The sequence below is a fragment of the Furipterus horrens genome, unplaced genomic scaffold (assembly GCF_987537825.1).
Source record: "Furipterus horrens unplaced genomic scaffold, mFurHor1.1.pri manual_scaffold_4, whole genome shotgun sequence".
NCBI lineage: Eukaryota > Metazoa > Chordata > Mammalia > Chiroptera > Furipteridae > Furipterus > Furipterus horrens.
Window position 1 is genome coordinate 60976959 of NW_028327174.1, and position 15473 is coordinate 60992431.

The following is a 15473-nucleotide window of genomic DNA, read 5'->3' on the forward strand; positions in this document are numbered from 1 at the left end:
TCACTAAAGTTGGGGGAAGGAGACTATATAAGCAGTGCTCTAAATTGGTTTTAAATTTCCCGACTTCTTCCAACAAAGATGTAAAGAGCTCTCCTTTACTTTACTATTTTCAAATCAAAAATAAAAATGGGTAGGAAATAACGCAAAGGTGTACATAAATCTCTGCTCACAGCCCAAGCTGGGAGCCAAGGCCACGTAGGGGGCCACACTGAAACTAATCAGCAAATAGTGTCTGAGAAAGCCACTCTCAGTCTTGGCTCCTCAGATTCAGCGTGGAGTTCCAGCCCGCTTACGGACTGCTTATTTACTTAGGACCATGCTAGCACTCTGAGTGTGCGGTATTTAAGTGTGTTTGCGTGTGCGTGCGTGTGTGTGTATGTGCAAGAGAGAGAGAGCATATAAACCTGGATCTACTCTAGTCCCTGAACTTAACTACGTTGAAAGAAATGATGAAACGGAGGTAATCTTTTGCCATTTGTTTACCAAGTTAGTCTTGACTGCTTAGATCTCATTTGCATTTCTGGTATAGAAAGAACATACAAACGGCCCTGCCTCAAGCTCAACATGTGTCATATGCAAGCTCCTCATTCCTCCCCTTCCCAGGGACCATCTACAATATACATCTGCCCCCTCAACTCTGTTAATTACACCCCCTTCTTTCTTTCACCCAACAACAGCTTCCGTCTACCACGTGTCAGGCATAGGACCAGGCCCAGGTCTCCCACTTGGGACTGAACAACTACTTGAAGAGACACATTTAAACAGATAACTGACACAATTAATGATTTACCTCTTATATTTATCCCTTTGGCCTATATAATCTACTTTCTTGTTCATTTCCTTTCCCTCTATTTTCTGCTTCCATCCCTCTATTTGGCCCTCAAGAATTTACACATCTATTTCTACGATTTCCCCTCACTGGGTACCTGCAATTGCTTTCCCTCCTAGTCAGTCAGCTTCAAACTCCTCTTAGAACCACTTCCCTAAAACATTGCTTTCATCATTTATTCTCCTTCTAAGAAACACACAAGAAAGCTTCCCGCAGTAAATCTAAATGTCTCTGCCTAGCTTCCCTTATCCTAGATTCTGTTCTCTCAATAACCAAATCAGTCTGATTTGCCGGACGCTCCCCTTCTTTGTGGTCATTTTGCTCGCTCTCTCTCAGATCGGCTATTTTTGTTCACGTGTTGACAATCACATCGTTCATGACCTGGATACCTTTCCTTTCACCATTCTAAATTCTGCAAAATCCAGACCACACTGCATCACGCTTTCTGAACGAGAGTAGACCTCACCTTAAACTTCTCTGTGAGAGTGCTGATTTTGCTGACTGAATATAAACAAATTTGCAAAGAATGTCCAGTTGGGTTAGGGCAGCGATTTTCAACCTTTTTCATCTCATGGAGCACATAAACTAATTACTGAAGTTTTGCGGCACACCAAAAAATATATTTTCTGCTGATCTGACAAAAAATAGGTATAATTTTGATTGATTCACACCAGACAGCTATTGTTGTGTTGGCTGCTGTCATTTTTTAATTTGACAAGCTAAGGGAAAAGAGGTCAGTGCTCCTGATTAAAGAGCCAGGTATTGCAAAACTCCAAAACTGGGAGCTGTAAATATAGTGGCTCTTTCTGATTAATATAATACGTTCACGTTCTAGGAGCAAATATTTTAGACTTTGTGGGTCATATGTTGTCTGCTGCTACTCAGCTGCCCTGATGTAGTGTGAAGTTAGCCTAAGATCAAATATACACCAAGAAATATGGCTGCATTAATTTTCTTTTTATAGAAAGGGGCGGCGGGTAAAATTTGGCTTTTGGGCCACAGTTTATTGGCCTTGTAGAAGAAGAGCAGATACCGGTGAGGATCTCCTCTTATGAATGGCGAAGTACAACAGGATTTGCCTTAGATCAGCCCCTTGTCTTCCCTGGCTAGATCAACTGTTCCTTTAAGACAGCATGTACTGTAGAAGATTCCTAGCCTAGAAGTCATCACCATGGGAATGTGGGCTGCGACCATCCGTTATAGCTATTTTGGTCAATGAACAAGAAATAATGGAATCTACTTCTTTGCCTGTGTTGGAGATATGAAGAAGGAGTCCACTGTCTCGCTCTCTGGCTAACCTGCCTGGCAAGAGGCTCACAGGGCCTAAGGGCAAATCTTCACTCACACGTCCATGTGCCCGGCACTGCTCTCTCATTTAATCCTTACACGAACCCTAGTATCTATAGGTAGTTTATCATCATATTTATTTTTCAGATGGAAGAAAAAGATTAGGTTCTCAGTCATCATTAGCCACTGATCCACAGAGAAATGGTCTTGTGCTTAGATGGCTGTGTGTTCGGAGTAAGACTCCTCCTGTCAAGACTCCTTATTTCAATTTGAGTGATAAAGTAATGAGGGTAGCTCATTAGTTCTAGCCCTTACAACAGCCCTTCAAAGAGTATATTTTTCCACTATATCCATGGAAAACTGAGCTCACAGGGCTGAAGTAGTTTATGCAACTTTGCCCATTTAGAAAGGTCAGTGTTAGGTTTAAATCCAAGTCAGTCTGGTCCAATAAACCACTGGTCAAGCCCTTCAAGCCCCTGACCTAAAAAAACAAGTTTAATGTGTTTCGAAAGCCCCCAAACCCTTGCTCTGTATAAGGTGAAGAATTATGTCAGCTTTGTGGGCCCTGGTGTGTCCCCATCGAGAACCTCAGAGAAGCAGATAGGCAAACCAGCCCCTGTGACTTGAAAACCATGCCCCGGGGCAAAGAGCAAAGGCAGCATCACCCCTTGCCCTTGACTGCATCCCTGTGCTGCTGGTGCACCACTTGATCTCCAAACTTTGTAACGATGGCGGCGACACTTCCTTCACACACACCTGGCAGAAAGGCGGAGGGAGGCGTGTTCTTACCAGCCTGTCATATTAAAGTCCCTGTAGAGCATCTTCTTTCCAAGTTCCTTTCTCTGCACTCTTCTTGGAAACTCCAAATGTGTGAATTCATTTCCCAGCAAGTGAGGCTGCATGAATGCCTAATAGCAAAAAGAAAAAAAAAACCCCACAGATTTATAAGAAAAAAATAAGATTCAAGGATGTTTTGCAAATTGAGACAGATCATATTTCAAAAAGAAAAAAAAAATCATTCAGAATTGCAACCCAAAAATCACCCACTTAACTTATTGAGGGATGTAACTCTTTCATTTGATATGAAAAATTAATTGTAATCAAAGGCAAGTATTGCTAAAGTCCTCAGGAAAAAAGACTGAGTTTTTCCCAAGATTAGCTCTTTCATTCAAATCCAAGATGGTTTCACTTTCCTGACTCTCTTCCCCTTGGCTTTCTCTGCTGTCCTCTTGCTCACACTCCTAGTTACCATGGCCTTGCCTTTGAAACCTGTGAGTCTCCACGTCAACACAATGGCCTGAGCGCTCGGGCTGGGGATGGATACACCAGACAGAACTTTCTGTTGGATGCCCTCCATTTTGCTCTGTGGTAATTTGATCATGTAATTGGAAGACTTTTCCAGAGCAGATGGCTTCTTCCCCTCCCCCAAATCCCTGTTCACACTACAAAAAGTATTGAGCAAACAGCCACTTAGGGAATTGCTTTGAAACAACAAACAGTCTCATTGTCACGTTCAAAATTCAGATCCAGCTACCCAAAGATGAAATGCCCACATTACCTCCCTGCTCAGAGGCCACACCCCGAAAGCAAACCTGAGTTTTCCCCCTACCAAGCAGTATGTCCATTAGTAGCATCATGGGGAAATGAATCTTCTCTCTCTTTTTGGCAGGCAAACGAGCGGGCAGAGCAAATCATGGCCTGGCACTACAGGAAAGCAAGGGCTCCCTGCTGCAGCACCAAGGACCCTGTCCTCAGACCACTGGAAATAGGCACCTCCCAGTCTCTTTCCCAGGACCTGACACCAGCAGATCTGCTGATTCTCACAGTGGTTTAAGGGGTATTTGTTGGGCATTAGTCTTTAGAAGCTAAGCTATCAGCAATAAAAGAAAGCTAGCTGAATTGTCAGCAGGCTGGTCAGACTGGCCAGAAAAAGGAACTCAGAGCCAGTGATGCTGAGCAGGCGTGTGGGTGTGGCAGGGGGACACGCCTGAGCCCTGTCTGCTGCAGCCCAACAGGTTCCAGGTCTGTGGGGATTCTAGATCCTCTCTGAGGAGCCTGGAACCTCTGCTGGGGATGAGGCTGGCTGCTGATGGGGATCGGGGGCACTCAAACCCTGGGCTTTACAGAGAGGTTTCCTGGGAAGGAAAGAAGGGAACTGATATTTAATGGGGCAGGTCAATGGTGTGGGCTTTGGGTGAGATGGACTTAGGTTTTAATCCAAGCTCTGCATTTATAATTTATAAGCTGTGTGATTTTAGGGGGTCATTTAACTTCTCAGGCTTCAGTTTTTTAAAAAAATTAGTACAGTGAAATTAACTATATATTTATCTCATACTACTTTATAATAATGAAATGATGTCTATAATGCACTTAGTTGTTTCTGTTCATTAAAGAAAATAATATCCATTTAATAATTATTGAGTCCAATTACATCCTGAAAACTATGCTAAGTGCTTTGTGAGTTCTCATTTCATCCTCTCAATGACCTTACTGGCTACATAATTTGTGGGGCCCAGTGCAAAATAAATATATGGAGCCTCTGTTCAAAATTAAAAATTTCAATGCAGTGACAGTAGAGCATTAAGCCAAGCCCAGGGCCCTGTGCAACTGCATAGGTCACACACACCATGAAGCCAGCTGTGCTCACAGGATGTCTACCTATTATTTCTCCTCTATTTCGGTCCACCCATGAAAATTAAGGAACAGAGGCATAAAGAGTCAAAGAGTAGCATCCTCCTGGCTGCATGGCTCAGTTAGCTGGAGCATTGTCCCATACACCAAAAGGTTGTGAGTTTGATTCCCAGTCAGGGCACATGCCTAGGTTGCAGGTTCGATCCCTGGTTGGAGCACATATGGGAGATAACCAATCTCTCTCTCTCTCAATCGACAGGAACATGTCTTTGGGTGAGGATTTAAAAAAGAAAAAGAGTGGCATCTATTATACCCGCTATCACCTCACAGAATCTTGGGACTGTATCAGCACAGAGTTTTTGTCTTACCCCCTACCTCCCAAGCTGGACTAGCGCTGATTTAGGAGTTACTATGTATCGGACACTTGATATGCCTTATATTACTACCCCAACAATCCTACAAAGCAAGTGCCATAGACTCAATTTACAAACAAGGAAACCAAGGCCCAGATAGGTTAAGACACTTAGCCTAAGGTTATCAGGCAGGACTGGGTAATTCTAAAGCCTGAGCTTAATATCATGCCCATACCCCCACCTAACCCTTATATTGGCCCTTTAACCTACCCATACACACATTTTCAAAAAACAATAAGGGAGTAACAAAAGGTCTGTGATCTTGCGGCTCCTAGACCACACCAAGCCTGAGTCACAAAGAGGTACTCATGCAGATCCAGCTTGACAACAGTGCAGATCTGCACAGCCTGGCCACCAAGATGTTCCTTACATTATTTTATAACAAACAACTAGAAGAAATCATTTAATAATATGAGTGATTAAATAAACGAGTGTAAATCCATACAAAAGAATTCTATGCTGCCATTTACAATGATGCTACAGAGAATATATAATGACACAGAAAGAGGTGGAATATTTGTAAGAAGTAGGTTATCAAACAATATGTGTACTAGTGAGAGTTCATGTCAACTGTGTCATATACACAGGCCACTATGTAAGCTGTATTTGTATACAATCAGCCCTCTGTATCCATGGATGCTGACTGTACCCATTGTTCTATGTCATTTTACATAAGGGACCCGAGCACGCGCGGTTCTGGAACCAATCCCTCACAGACACTGAAGGACGACGGTAATATAAATGAGCATGTGTGTGTATAAATACAGACACATATATTATTAACAAACACATTAGGATGCAAAGGTCATTCCCAACTACATCTCTTCACCAACCCCAGTGACTAAGAGGAATGTATGTGCAGAGTTCCAGGAGCTTTGCCTTGTAACCAGAGAATGACTGGGCCCTTTGATGTGCTTTTTCCAGGGGCCCTCACCCATGAGCATCTGCTTGGGCAGCGGGAGAGCTGCTGAGGCCAGTGTCTGTCTGCGGAGTGGCTGGGAACTCCTCAGCAGCTCTGCTCTCTGCCGCAGCCACCTCACCTCTCCCACTGAGGATGAGCAGGTGCAAAGGGGCCTTAAATACTGTGACATGTGTAGCCCCCTCACACGCAGAGCCTTTCAGGGTCTCAACAACTTTCTTCTCCCACAACAACAAAAGGTTACTTTATTTAATCAATCTGGATGCCCTTTACTAGCTGCGCCATGATTTTATTAACCTCTAAGGGGAAAAAAAAAATTGACGGTTAAACTATGTACTATGCTTTCTTACTAATACAAATTGTTATCTGATTCTTTTTGAAAGAGCTCCTTTAGACTTAGACAAACCTTTATTATTTATCGCTATCATGTGTATTTGAAAAGGAATATACAAGTGAAATATATTGGCTAAGGTTTTCCAAAACTTTTTCACATTTAGGATCCATCAGTTCTCATCTGTAGTCAGCTCTGAGCCATTTGTGTGCTTGCTTTTCACACAACCGTGGCCTGTGTTCCGTGGGAGCATTGGTGATGCAGCATTTCTTAAATAATCCACAAAAGAACGACAAGCCTCCAAAGCCAGGGGTGTGAAGTTCTTAAAGCAGCTTTGCAATTCTCTAGAGCCAGCTTACTTCTGACTCGCACTTCGGGAATGTGGCTGATCAAGTCTGATCTCCACCTCCAGGGCCCCTGCCCGCACACATCTAGCTGGATCCGAAAAGGTTCAAAGAGTGCTTCGTGTTTGACTGCAGGGTTTTTCTTCTAAGCTGCTGGACTCCCACCCCACAAGTCTGATGCTGCTCTTTTGATGTTTGCACATGCCCAGGAGATGACATCCACGTCATGCCTGCCATCTGGCTGACAGCAGCAATCAACTGTAAAATATCCTAACTTCAGATATGTCAAGTGAGAAAAAGGCATCTTAGCTTGAAGAAATACTCTAATATTCAGTCCCCATTAGTACTGATGTCACCCCCTTAGATTTCTCTCCTGTTAGTTATTTTTCTTCCTGTCTTGATAATTGCCAGAGCACATTTTCCATACTGCATGATAGATTTTCTGTCACAGTCACGGCCCGCCACAGAATTGGCACATTCCGTGTGTGCCTCTGACCTATTTTTACTGTCTTTTAAAATCACCATTCATACCCTAAGTGCAGGCCTCCTTCTTTCCAGCACTTCCCATACTCAAGACTGCTGCATTTGTCAGACCTGATGGAGTTACTGGTGTTAAAGAAAAAAAAAAAAAAAATCAACACAACTCAAGAGCTAAGTGCAAGTAGAGAAAATAGGTGGCTAATGAATGAAAAATGAGATGTTAAAATATAACGCGACAGCCCTGGCTGGTGCGGCTCAGTGCATTGAGCACCAGCCTGCGAACCAAAGGGTCACCGGTTCGATTCCCAGTCAGGGCACAAGCCTGGGTTGCAGGCTGGGTCCCTAGTTCGGGGTGCGCAAGAGGCAAACACACATCGATTTTTCTCTCCCTCTCTTTCTCCCTTCCTTCCCCTCCCTCTAAAATAAATAAATAAATAATCTTTAAAATATATAAATAATGGGACATATATGTTGGCTTGCAGAGGAAAGTGCACTTCTGCTCATTACTATATCTTTTTGTGCAATACTTACAAAAATTTACACAAATGGTCTTAGCTTGGGTGTTTTATCAAAATAAGGAAGGGCTTAAACAACAGAAACTTATTTCTCCCAGTTCTCAAGACTGGGAAGTCCAAGGTCAAGGTGCCAGCAGACTGGCTGCCTGGTGAGAGCTCTCTTCCTGCCTTGCATACAGGCACCTTCTCACTGCCTCCTTATAGGGCCTATCCTCCCTGCTCTCGTGGGGAGAGAAATCGAGCTCTCTGGTTTCTCTCATCAGGACACCAATTCAATCAGATCAGGGCCCCACACGCAGGACCTCATTTAACCTCAGTACTTCTGTAAAGGCCCTATCTCCAAATTCAGCACATTAGGGCTCAGGGCTTCAACATATGAATAGGGTTGATATATGTATAACACTCAAACTCATCAAAATGTTATAAAATGTCATGACATCAATATTTCTACCACTGAATAGTAATTATCTTTGTTTTAAAATATACAAAAAGTTATTTTATTTGAGAACCTGGTTTTTAAACTACATTTTAGAGAATTGTTGAGAGGAGCTTCACTGCTCCTCCTTATCCCAATCATCTGCGGGAATGCTTAAGCCACTGGGAAGAGCCAACCAGGGCCCGCTGCTCCCCAACAGGCCAGCATGGAGGCATCTGTCCTCAGAAGTAGAGAGGCCTGGCAACTTGGGAGCTCAGAAATTCCTCTCAGGACTGCCCCGCATCAGGGGATGTGACTGGTTAGTGTTAATTCATTAGTGTCGGTCTGCCCCACAGGAAACGTCGCTCAAGTCATCACTGTAGAATCCTGAATGGCAAAAGTGAATTTACTTATAACTCAATTTAAGCAACCTATTCACAGATTAAAGTCTTTAAAATATGAAAGCAAGAGTTTATTAGGTTCTTTTCAGTCATAAAACTCAGTGATTTCCTGACTCCAAACCTGTAAGATTCATGGACAACTTTGGCATGTTTTACTCCACTGTCCGAACCTGGGCAGCTCATAAATATGTACACATGATTACAGCCCTTTCCCAACGCACATTTCATAGGGATGCTGCCTGTTAAAAATGTGAAAGTTAAAAGGATGAAAATCCAAGAAGGGAGCAAATAAAAACACTGGACATTCTCCTAAACATTGTTATTTATCTAATATGTTGGATCTACTTTATCTGTCTTTGAGGATGCTATTTGGATATACGTATGTTAGAAACATCTGCATGTGATGCAAGTAATACCAGCTATCCTTAAATATGTTTGTTATTTTTTAAATCTTAGCTATACTCTAGTGCCTGGCATAGCACCTAATGCAGTAAAGGCCCTAAATAAGTATTTGCTGAAACAATGAACACAGAACATTCTGACCTGCTTTACACAACTGCTTTCTGTGATTATTTAAACTCTACAAAATAAAACAATATGGCTTTCAATTTTTTGAAAAAGTTAAAACTAAGGTCCATGGCACATAAAAACAAGCTTGGACATACGTCACCATATTTTGGATTTAGCTAACATGTTATAATTTGATAGAGTCCTTCCTGTAATACCACATGTGTGTGGATGGGCGCAGTTATACCACTTAAAATTCCCATGATGTTTCATGACCCTAAGAATATCTATATAATGTTATTTATCTTCTCTACTAAATAGCATGCCAACTACCAACCTAGAAACATATTTTTATACTAAAATCTAATTTAAAGTGTGCTGGCATGCCCCATGTGAAAAAAATGGACTGCTTTTTGTACCTCTATTTCCACCCTAAATTTTGAGGCTTTCCCTCAAGGAAACATAGCAGAATGCTTCTGAGAGGATGGAGGGGGTGGAGGTGCACCCGAGTTCATGTGTGTGCCATAAATAGCACCTGGGGGGAAAGCTGGGTAACCACTGCCCTGGCAAAACCAAAGGCAGGTCACCTTTGGCTCAAGAGAACACAGGGTTGCTAAAAGAAGGACATATCCTTGTCACTTAGTGTCTGGGCAGCTAGTGAGAAAAACTTCCAGACGTGATTCCATCTGGCCAGTGACAAGAAGGGGCATCTCTCAGGAAAGGACACTAGAGTACCCCCTTTTGTGCCAAGAAGTGGCTGGACACCAAGAAGGGGGTAGGAGGACTGCACTTCTTTTTCTGACCACTCTCCTCTCTAGTCCTGGGCAGAAACTAGCTTGAAGGGTAGGGGAGAGAGGCAAACACCGCACTGTGAAGAAACAAACCATCCCATCCTACTGAGAATCCCTGTGTTGCAGAGAGGTTGAAGTATAACAAGAGGGGAACGTGCTGGAAGAAGAGACACCTTCTGGAACCTTCCAGAAAGCCTCTCACTAGAGCAGAGTGGGTGAGAAACCTTAAGCCAGGTCCTGCCTTGCTCCAGAGCACAGGATCTGAGCTCCACCTCCTGGGCAGGGGAAGAGCTCCGAGCACCTTGGCAAGGCAGGGGGAAAAAGAGAGGGGAAGCAGGAACAGGGATCCCAGAGAGTGATGTGTGTGTAAAGGTAACGGGCAGAGACTGAGTACCCGGCTTCCTGTGCACACTGAGAAGATGGGTCCTAAGCTTACTCAAAATTACCTTCTGGGCACATAAAATGCTTCCTCCTTTTAATGAACTTTTTTCTGTTGCCTTGTTGTCAGCTTGCCAGTGAGTGGTATCAGCCAATGAGGAGACTATCCCAAGTATGGGGGTATCCAGCCAAAGGAATTTGTGCAACTAACATGAGCTCTTGTGCGTGCAAGGTACCATGGGCTATAAATTCAAAGAGTAATAAAAAGAGGCCCTGGCTGATGTGGCTCCGCTGGTTGGAGCATCATCCCATAGACCAAAAGGTTGTGGGTTTGATCCCTAGTCAGGGCACATACCCAAGTTGCGGGTTTGATCCTCAGTTGGTGTGCATACAAGAGGGCAACCAATTGATGTTTCTCTCTCTCTACCTACCCATGTCCTTTCTCTCTAAAAGCAATGAAAAAATGTCCCTGGGTGAGGAAATAAATAAATAAATAAAAATAAGTGGCCCTCCCTGGTCAGAACTCACACGCCCACAGCGGAGACTGAAGAAGGCTTATGTGTAAAAATGGAGCTATCCCCAGGGACTAAGGCACAAAGAACGGGGAGAGAATCTGACAAGGATCTTGGGAGCTGGTCAGGCAAGGGCTCCGGGGCAAGCGCAGCAAGAGCAAGGCAAGGAAACAGGGGGTGGACCCACAAGTGGGGGGTTCTGGGAGCCGCTCTAGGAGAGAATAGTGTGGGACAGAGACGCAGCCGGGGTGTTGCTTCCTGAGGAAGTTGTCCTGATACTTCAAGACCTGAGGCCCCTGCAGGGAACCAAGGAGGGCCCCTCCTGCAAAGGGTAATATACAGTTAAATAAAGTGTAAGTACTTTTTATAAAAATTTTTCAATGAAAAACATATACATATATACAGTACAGTGCTTGTATCATAGTGGTAGAGGTTGGTGAATTTTCACAAACTGAACATACCCATGTAACTGGCATCCAGATCAAGAAATGGAACATTACCAGCGCACTGTGGTCAGGATTCTGTCCAATCACTGCTGCTCCCTCCAAGGGAAGCACGATCCCAACTTCCAGGCTGGTTTGGCCCATTTCTGTGGAATCCTATCGGTAGCCCCCTTAGCTGGATGTGAAGCCTGTGAGATTTGTCCATGTTATTGTGTGTAGTTACAACTGTTTACTTCTGGTGCTGCATAGCATTCCATCCTGTGACTTGGCCACGTTTATTTACCGATCCCACTCTCCGTGGGCACGTAGACAGTCCCAGTTTGCGCTGTTTCAGACAGTGCTGTATGCACATCCTAGTCTCCTGGTGAGCATGTGTACACACTTCAATCAGGTGCACACCTACGAGTGGGACTACTCAGCTTCAGGAGTGACTGCCAAACCCTTCTTCAAAGTAGTTGTTCCAATTTCCACTCCCATCAGCAGAACATAGAAAGTGAAAAGACTCATGTGTTAAATGAGAAAGCAGATTCCATAACAGGAAATAATGTGTAAAGTCCTCTAACTAGAAAACTTTTCTCTGCATTAATTTTTTAAGTGTTCAAATCTTTCAATATTTGAAGGGAAGCAATCAAAATGGGGGTTTTCAGTGTTTAACACAAATCTTTTAAAAAATTGAGTAATTTATCCTCTTTCTTGCCCTTAAGGAGGAAAAAAAACCTCATCAAATTATATGAGAGGAGGACTGGAAGCCTTCCATTTCAAGATGATTTATCATGATAGAAAGTCTAAGGTCACAAATGAAATGAAATTAATAACGTCAGCCAAACCACTGGTAATCACTAACGGTCAAATGAGACGGCTCCCCCAGAGCCAAGGCTGACTGCCTGATGTACAGCGCAGAAATAGAATATTTTGGTTTGGGTAAAAAAAAGAAGGAAAAATGTGAAATGGCTGAGATTTAAATATGCATGGGTTGGAGTCCTCCATAAAGAATTCTTTCAGTCTTAACTTGTCCTTAAAATCCTCAAAATAATAAGAACCAAGCTTGTATGTACAAGCTATTATAGAATTGAATATTAATGAAATTCTGTCTGGTTTATGGGGATGTCGAGAAAGGTTCACATTTAAATTTTACACGAGATTGTACTGATCAACCGGAGAGAAGTAGCATGCCTCTAAAATAACTTTAAAACTGTAAAATTTATAACTTATGATAAAGAAGCCACATGGAAGCTGGTATGCAAATGGATACATTAAACAAAATTGCCTAGATTTGTCAACTCTGCAACAGTTTAATGTATAGAACAAGGGGTAAAATATTCGTTTACATAAAACATATAAGGTTTCCATATTTATTGGCCTAATACTTTTTCTTCCTAAGTACAAAGCTGAGGAAAGGCATTCATTTGAACAGAGAACAACTCATGTCAGCAAAAACGAATATGCCTGCATATCTTCCATCTCTTTGCATATGCGGATGGAACTTAGAAATTTTATAAAAGGCCACAGAAGTGGTCCCAATGGCAGGATGGCCATATAAAAGTTCTTCCTATATAGTTAGATTTGAAAACTAAGAGGTTTTACTTTGCCTCTGATCTAGGCACTGTTGTGAGCACATTGCAAATATTAACTCATTAATTTTCATACCAATCCTGTAAGGGTCCTTGAATTACCCTGTTTCATAGAGGAAGCATCTGGAGCACAGCAATTGTTTTATAGACAGTAAAGTGTTTGCCCTAATAAGCCCCAGTGAATCCAACGTACCCCTCTGAGAGCATATTTAAGTTTCATATATTTAAAGGATGCAAGGTATTATCTTGCTTCTTTACACCAAGATCAATTCTTAAGGAACCCTATGGACAGATGGCTCTGGCTTTTTGTGCCCAACTTTTTATTCAGAATGTTGGGTGGGGGCCAAGGGGGCTTCAGAGAGTCTAAACATTGTATATGTGTAGCAACTGGGCAGAAAGATAAAAATTTCTTTTTTAAAGAAAACTTAGGGATACATTCTCATGAGTATTTTGTTCAACTGCATGGAATCTATTTTCTTAGTTTTACATAGTAGGTTTATGATGCCTCAACATCAAGTCTCTGACACTATCCAACCTGGAATGAACCGAACATCCATTTATATTCATTTTCAAAATGAAGGATCTGGAGTGGTGAGGTTCAATGAGAAGGGCTCACGTCTTTCAAGTCTCCCCTGAAGCCAGTCAGGGCTCCTAGGGCAGCTGCATAGACGCTCTGCCTCTAAAACCCTGGGCAGTGTCCGCTGAGGGCTCTGAAAATTTCCTGGCTTTGCGACATCTGTGATCAATGGAGTCTACAGTAAGTATGAAAAATGTCAACCACTTGAGCCTGCCATTTTTTAATTAGACATTTTGCAACTCATATGCTATTTTGCAAAGGTGGTGGTGGGGTTAAATGAGGATTGGAGTGAATTTTTCCATGACTCAGTCACCAGACAAAGCAGGGTGGTGGTGAAGTTGCTTCCCTGTGACTGAAGCCAGGATCCCAGACCTAACTGCTCTCAGGGTTTAGTGAGATGTCGAGGTGGCTGGTCGGTCACTTCACCCTCCCAATCATAGCCTCCTGTCTGAAAAGCAAGTTCTGGCTTAAGGAATATACTTTTTGGAAGATAACTCTTGAAGTTTTCCAAGCCCAGAACCAGGGAAATGGCTGGCAAACAGAACAAGACTTGGTGTGGGAGGCTGAGGGCCATTCCAAGGACACCGCAAAAAATCATCTCAGATAATGTTGCACTTGTGTGTATCACATGTGTATTTGAAACCCACTTTTATCTCTTCTGTGTATTGCCCTTGATGAAAAACAGCTGCAGAGCTGGATCATCTACAAGGACAGAAGTACATTATCTGAAGGTTTGATGATACCAGCACATCTTAATGTAATCAAATCAGAGTTTAAAATATGTCTAGCAGAATGGAAGGCAAGCCATCACTCTCATACCTATGGGCTACAGAGGTGCCCCTGAGGGAAATCCATTTGTGGCTGCCATCTAAAGCAGCGGTCCCCCAACCTTTCTGACACCAGGGACTGGTTTTGTGGAAGACAATTTTTCTAAGGATTTTCCAAGTACAGGTGTCGGGGTAAGGAGGAGGAGAGAGGGGGTGGAGCTCAGTTGAGCTTTGCCCGTGGCCTGGCTCCTAACAGGACACAGACCCATACAAGTCTGAGGCCCAGGGGGTTGGAGACCCCTGACCTAAAGCAAAGATGGGGGTGATTTTCCTGGAGGCTACAGCAGTAACCTGTGTTGAGAAATGCTCACAGACCAGATTGCTTTCCCTCCTTTCTGGGCCTTGACTCCATCAAAACATTCTATTTAGCTTGGTGGACCCCCTTAAATGTTTTATTTCAATTACCCTGGAAACATTAAAAAAAAAAAAAAAAAAGCCCAGCAACATGATCCTACATGACTATAGGATCATCGGCTCTCCCTAGGTGCTAGGGCAGAAGTCATAGCCCCTGACCCCTTCATCACACACCTGCCACATTCTGTGTGAACACGTCAAAGCCACAAGCCTGCTTGATTAATCACCCTGCCCAAGAATCTACAGAACAAAATTCACATTACCCTGAGAGCTGCAGGCAGGGCCCTCTGAGGTCAGGATGCAAGACCAAATAGCATTATCGTGCCTGCCACATTCATCATCTTGTAATCTGCTTGCAGTTCTATAATCCCCCCCAAATCCAGGCTGTGCACACCAAGAACATTCCTCTTCCACACAGATCCAACTGGTTCCTGTACAAAGGGCTCTCGACCCTCCCTCCCTCCAGAAAAATCATTAACCATTTCCACCAGTCACACAGTCCTGGGACTGCAGACAGCTGCTCACATCACGTCTCGAAGGACCTAGGAGTTTTAATAATTCTATCATAAATGTTCCCTTAACACATCATAAAAACAAAATTTAATTTGACCTCAGAATAAAAAATACATTGTTAACTTCCCAGCTATGGACTAACTTAAATCATGTAAAGAATACAACTATCCTTACACTAAACAGTTTCGCAATTAGTTTAGAAAACTGTTTTAAAAAAATGAATTGCTAAAATGAGATGCACTTGAAATTATAAGACATATACTGTGTCTTATATTACCATGGGATTACTTCTCATTTCAATTTCAGAGCATATAATGAGTATCTCAAGGGAAGTACTCCCATACATTTCCCTCAGGGGCAAAGGAAAGTCAGCAATATGTGTGAGCAGTGTGAGGTCACAGAGCCCGAGCCAGGGCTGAGCTACGAGAGTCCACA

At 43.0% G+C, this 15473-nt stretch overlaps 1 protein-coding gene across 1 annotated transcript in view; it reads right to left on the minus strand.

Annotated features, from left to right (window-relative positions):
- PPM1H (protein phosphatase, Mg2+/Mn2+ dependent 1H) overlaps positions 1-15473 on the minus strand; it is a 252010-nt gene that overhangs the window by 55079 nt on the left and 181458 nt on the right. Inside the window, exon 6 of the mRNA XM_090273548.1 lies at positions 2906-3024. Within this exon, the coding sequence (XP_090129674.1) occupies positions 2906-3024 (119 nt within the window). The remainder of the gene's footprint in view (positions 1-2905; positions 3025-15473) is intronic.